This window comes from Echinops telfairi, unplaced genomic scaffold (genome assembly GCF_000313985.2).
Source record: "Echinops telfairi isolate 266 unplaced genomic scaffold, ASM31398v2 ScPeMD7_9;HRSCAF=40, whole genome shotgun sequence".
NCBI classification, from domain to species: domain Eukaryota; kingdom Metazoa; phylum Chordata; class Mammalia; order Afrosoricida; family Tenrecidae; genus Echinops; species Echinops telfairi.
The window spans coordinates 71,833,731-71,839,730 of NW_022103906.1; the positions used below are offsets into that span (position 1 = coordinate 71,833,731).

The 6,000-nt window shown below is 37.7% G+C and overlaps 1 protein-coding gene across 2 annotated transcripts in view; it reads right to left on the reverse strand.

The window, feature by feature from the left end:
* The window catches only part of GALNTL6 (polypeptide N-acetylgalactosaminyltransferase like 6), a 1,306,147-nt gene extending 1,300,281 nt beyond the window's left edge, over positions 1–5,866 (reverse strand). Inside the window, exons 1-2 of one of the 2 annotated variants that reach the window (XM_045286961.1) lie at positions 5,467–5,866; positions 4,800–5,106 (exon numbers count right to left, since the gene is read on the reverse strand). In XM_045286961.1, the coding sequence (XP_045142896.1) occupies positions 4,800–4,937 (138 nt within the window). In that variant the 5' untranslated portion in view covers positions 4,938–5,106; positions 5,467–5,866. Of the gene's footprint in view, positions 1–4,799; positions 5,265–5,466 lie in introns of those variants that run through there. The other variant, XM_004696123.2, reaches the window with a different exon arrangement.
* Between the last annotated feature and the right edge of the window lie 134 nt (positions 5,867–6,000).

Sequence of the window (6,000 nt, forward strand, 5' to 3'; positions counted from 1 at the left end):
TCTCTCTCTCTCTCTTTCTCTCTCTAACTAGAGTGTGAAGAGAAGACTGTATTTCACTCTCTCTCTCCCATGGAGCAAGGTGATGAACTGTTCATAGAAATCTACTAGGTCACAGCAAAACATTAAGACACTTGTTACAGTGGTTTGTGAGTTATGATCCTGTAGCAATTCTGAATGGATTTTCCATAAACTCTAGAAAAGTTCTTTTAAACCCCAATTTAATAGCTGCATCTTAAGAACAGTAGGGGTCAAATCAACACATCATTCCAAATCGAGAGTGCTAATACGCATTTGAGTGCAGGAAAGGGGGAAACCTTAATTTTCTCTTGCTTTTAGATCTTCCAGTATCTGAAGTGTTTTCCAAAAGAAGAATATGGACATGCTAATGGGTTGGCAGCCTTCTTGGTATCTATGACAAAGGAAACCAGGAGGTCCTGTGCTTTTACTGAGAACCAATTATCTGACATTTTCACTTCATAAAGCAAATGCAAAATGCTGTAGAAAGAATCCTCTTAACCAAAAGGGAGAATTTTCTAAATGCATGAGGCCGATTAACACCAGAACACTTGGCTAATGATGCTGAGGAACCTCTTTGACCTTATAGTATTTGTTTGTTTCTTTTTCCTAAGAGAGTACATCACTCGTTTGTCAAGTGTGGATCACATTTGGATCTAACTAAAAACAAAACATTACCTCACAATATGTTTCATCTTCAAGAAGTGATCTCATGACTTCAGATATTTTAAATATGGTAAGCTGAATTAGCCCTGTTTTATAAATAAAAATTTTGGAGTACAGCAAAACCTGTGGAAGGCACAAATCCATCTGAGAAGGAAAACTCAGCTCAGTAGTACCCATAGAGAGCGATAGAAAAAAGGTAAAGCCATACCCTGTAAAAGGTGGAAAGCTGGCATGGCCCAGGGGAAAAAAGAAAGGAAAACAAGGCAAGCCTATCTAGTTCCGGCTCTCAAAGGTCTTTCTGTAGAAAGAAATAAGACATTGCCAATGTAACCAGTGCCTAGTAGTTGTTGGTTTTGTGGTGTTTAGTTTTTCAATATGGCAGGAAAAAAACATTCTAAACATAAGTTCCTGACTCTTTCTGAGTAATTCTTAAAATGTCTGATTTAAAAGTGTGGGATGCTGACTCTCATTTTGTGTCAGAACTTGCTCTTCATACAAGTATTCTCAATATTGGGGAATTATTTTGAAAACTCTTATCATTTGCAATTTGTCTGCTAGACTACTTGCAGCAGCTCTGCTTCTGCTTCTGGTTAACTCTTTAATGGATATGGGAAAGTGAAAGTATTTTTTTACTTCATACACCTTAAGAAATGATTAGGGAAAAAAGTTATAATCATGTTGATCATACATTTTTTGTTCTAAAATTTTACCTTCTTCTATACATATTTCTAAAGCACAGTATCATACTTAAATGTGTAACTGGGCTTTAATTCAAACACAGCTAAAGCTAGAGAAGAAAATCAATATACACACTTATTTTTTTAAGTAAAATTAAGAATTACTACAAATAAAACAGCCATTATTCTCAATCTCTATATCATACTCATTTCAAACTATTATTTTAAAATAGACTTATATTTTTCTAAGTAGCATAAGTGAGCTCCTTACGCCTTCTCAAAAAAATATTAATTCAACTGCAAAATATTGTAATAATATTAACTTTTAAATAATGTTATGGTATAACTTAAGCTTTTCTTTATCTTATAAAGCTTTAAAGTATCACTAGCTTAATATTTATTAAGAGGATTTGATTTCAAATTTGAAAAGCTCAAATTATGGAAAGGAAAAAAAGAATAAACTAATGACTTAGAATTGCATTGTGTCATTAGAACCAAGTTATCAATTCTCTTTATTTTTATGAAAGGAAAAGGAAAAAAACACTTAGACAAACTTCAGAAGAATTTTCTTCATTTTTTTTGGTCAGAGGAGGGCAGCTGAGTATTATTATTATTGTTATTATTAATAAAGAATTACCATAACCACTACTTTCCATGTGAAACTATAGTAAACTCAAACATTTTAAAATAATAAGTAGACTTAAGAAATGTGTTAAATACTAAGCTACTTTATAATGCACAAGTTTCCAAAAAGGTGCCTTTTCTTTCATTCCTTATCAGTTTATCTTAAGTTGCATAATTATAAACATGAATTATCTTGAGTAGTAGCCAAAGTATTAAACATATTTTTTACTAAATAGTAGAAAAAGGTTTTAAAATGTGCTCTGATAGAATACAAACTATGAATATACTTAGAATTTCCATATTTTCTTCCTGTAAACTCATTGTAATAATTAAATTAGTTTAGAGAGTGAATGTTTCCTCATCTGTGAAGAATATCACATCACACTCAGACCATGCTGCAGTTGGTATGTAAATCTAGCATTAGATCTGCTATTTTACACTTAACTGCTGTAAAAAAATAAACAGCTCATTTGGGCACATGATTGTGACTGATTTTGAATAGCATCAGTACTTATATCTGTCAATGCATCAATCAACACATATTCTCACCCTCAGCATTTTACACCTTAAAAATAAACACAAGGGAAAAATGGCTTTTGAGGAATGTTTGACAATTAACTATGAATGTCTTTAAAAACAAATTACTAATTTAAACAACACATTACCCAATAGTCATATTATATACTTCATTTGAAAACCTGTGCATTTAGCTGGCTGAGATGATGAACTATAGATACATGAAGAAAATATTACATCACAATATTAAGCCTGTTAATGACTGTAAGTCCGCCTTATTGGGCACTCCTCTCTGTGAGCTAACCCTCACATCCAAAACTTAGATGACGACATCAACATATTCTACCTTTCTTTCCAATTACATTTACAACTGGAATAAATCCACTTGAAGCTTAACTTTATTTAGGAATGGAGTCTACCTTTCCTCAGGCACCAACTAATGTCTACTGCCTCTATAGTTTAGTTTGAGGAGAGTAAGAGTTTGAAACCCAACACTTAGAGAAGAAAACGAACCCGCATGACTGACATGCATTTCATGGCACTTCGCCGGCTTCTCGTCATCACTCAGTTTCACTCTGTCATGTAAAATTGTCCAACTGGAATATCCCAAGATATTCACTGGAATCACTCGATCTGGGTGCACAAGACTTTGTAGAACACCTTCTTCACTCGAAATCCCATGCCACTCGCACACCTTAATTTATTCCCCAACATCGTGTCTTATTTGTACTGCAGAAGAACTCAACCCAAGGAGACCATTGTGGAGATTGTAATGACAAGCCAGAGAATTGAATTGCCACATTTTATTTTTCATGCCATTGGACAAACAAATTTCTCATTAAGGGTCAAAATCAATAGAACCAGGGTAAAAGTTGTAAAGATCTCATTAATAAGATTCATTAGTGGTTTATGTTCGCTACACCAGCAAATACTTCAGCGAGCCTTGTTAATTGAATTAGCAAAACTCAAGGAGAAATAATTTTGCTTTTGTGATTGGATCAACACTGGAGTGGAAGTTGTATACAATGCTGTATTGACTGCTAATAGTAATAGAGCCAAGAATTGGGGAAATAAATGATCTATATAAGATAAAAAAAGTTTCACATCCCAAATGCCTATCTTTTTGTTTTACTAGCATGACAGAATTGAATATACTTCAAACCAAAGTGGTAGTTATATTATAAAGAATGATAGAATTAAATAATTAAAGGTAGATTTATTAATATTTTCCCTCAGGATTCTAATCTATCAAAACTCCATAAGCAACTAGTTACCTTTAAACATAATGAAAAATGAAATTACTTCCAGATAGTTCATAACTATCTAATCTATGAACAATTTTGTTATTAATATACATTGTTATTGTCTAGAAATGAACTACCTAAACAAATCTATGAATGGAAAGTACACAGTGTAATGGGTGATGACCCTTGAGATTAAGAATATTAATATCTCCAGGTGATACATAGGACTAATTGAAAAGTATTATATCAATACCATGAAGAAGGCTATATTCTGTTGTTAAAATTTTAAGCACATAGTTATCATATATATCAATAAACAAGTAATTCAGCAATATAATATTGAGCTTCATCGACAATTTTGAAGGATATTTTGTATTATTGTTCATTAAGAGACAGTTATTTTAATATATTCCAAGTTATTAGTGATACACATATTAATGAATTACATACTGAATATATATATCCCTATATATGTTGTTTCCATTGTGAAAGAAAGCTTTTAGCAACAAACTGTTATCACCAGATTGTAAAACTGAACATTCTTCCTAAGACCACCTTCATAACCACCATGAGAGACTAAGTTTTGACAGAGTGAAAATCTGTTGCCAAGAAAACACTGTATAGAAAACCAGAGTCGGATTTTTGAGAATACGTTCAAACATGTAACATTTAATCGAACTAATTCACTGTCCTATGCATACAAAAACTAGATTCAAAGTACAAACGCAATGCTCATGACAGAACTTACACCAAACCCACTCGCATCTCACCAATAAACAGTTACCTTTTATTTACCTCCAGCCCAAAGCAACCTAAGACAATTGTAAGAGATCACCCTCTCCTGTTCTTGACCTCTTCTTTCATAACTCTACTTAACATTTCACAAAGTCATTGAAGGCGATCTTAAAACAACTACTTGCTAAATCCCTGAAGTCTCTACAGTCTTGGTTAGAGAGACTTGGATCAAAACCCAATGCTACCCCAAGCCTGCTTACTTTATGTCCCGGAGACTACAAGTCTTACCAATCCTCCTGTGGTCTTTCTGAGCACTACTTACCTGCTGCTCCCCGGGCTCTGTAGATTTCACCAGGTGCTTATCCTTGTACAGAGACCAAAGACCAATATTGGGCAGGAATATCAAAGCCACCATGAACAGCAAAGTCATCTGCAGAAACCTCTTCTGTTTCCTCTTCATCGCAAATAACAGAGGAGAAAAGTTAAGAAAGACGGTCCCCTGACTGCTTCTTGTGTTTAGTGCCAAAGTCCTTGTCTCTGCCTTGGAAAGCCCCAGAAACTGAGGAGAAGCTACAAACTTTGGTGGCTTGCTCAGCACCAATCTGCAGGCTTCAGAGGGAGTTGGCCATCTGCAGAACAAACGCACGGTTACTTTCCCCCAGAAAACTAAGACGAAGGCATTAGCTATTGGCTTAAAAGTCCATGATCCGATGGAGGAAATCATTAAGCATATCCACCTCCACTCGTAAAAAGCAACGAAGTAGACGCGATCATTCCATAGACTAATTATAAGTTATGAGAAAGTCCATCGCATGCAAGATACTGAAAGGACACTGGGCAGTCCCTCCCCCTCCCCCTTGAATTCAGGATTACACGGGAGGAAGTGACTCAGCCCCTTCAAGTGTCAGGAAGACAAGTGTCAGCTTTTGACACGGTAGCATCCCCTTCCTCCTTGTGCCATCCCCGGACATCCTCCTGGGATAACCCACCTGGACTCAAGTCCAAGTCCCTCCAGAGCCAGCGTGCCTGCGGGCTCCTCTGGGATCCAAAAACAGGGGATCCGCCACTGAACTCCTCTGTGGACACAGGGCCACCAACTCCAGCGTCCTCGCGCGCCCTGCAGCCAGCGGTTCCGCCGCCCAGAACCCAGTGGAAGCAGGCGACCTATGTCAGGAGAGTCCAGCCAGGAAGGAAAGGCGACGCCAAGTGACCTCTTCCCGCGGTCCCAGGGATGTGATCCTTCGCCAAGTAAGCGCCCTGCCCATCAATCTCTTCCCCTTCCTCCGGTGACGCGCTCACTCTCCACCGTTCATGTTACCATTCTTTTCCGGCCCCTGAATGAACCCGGAGCCACATCGGGAGCACCCGGGGGACCGGTGGCAATCCCCCCTCCAGTCCAGCGAGCAGAAGGTGCCCACCCCGAGCCGGCGCCTCGCTGGGAAGTGGTGGAGAGAACCCGGCAGGACCCGCTGAAGGCGAAAGCGCGCCGTGCGTGCGTCCGGGCGCCCGCTCCGCGCGCCCCG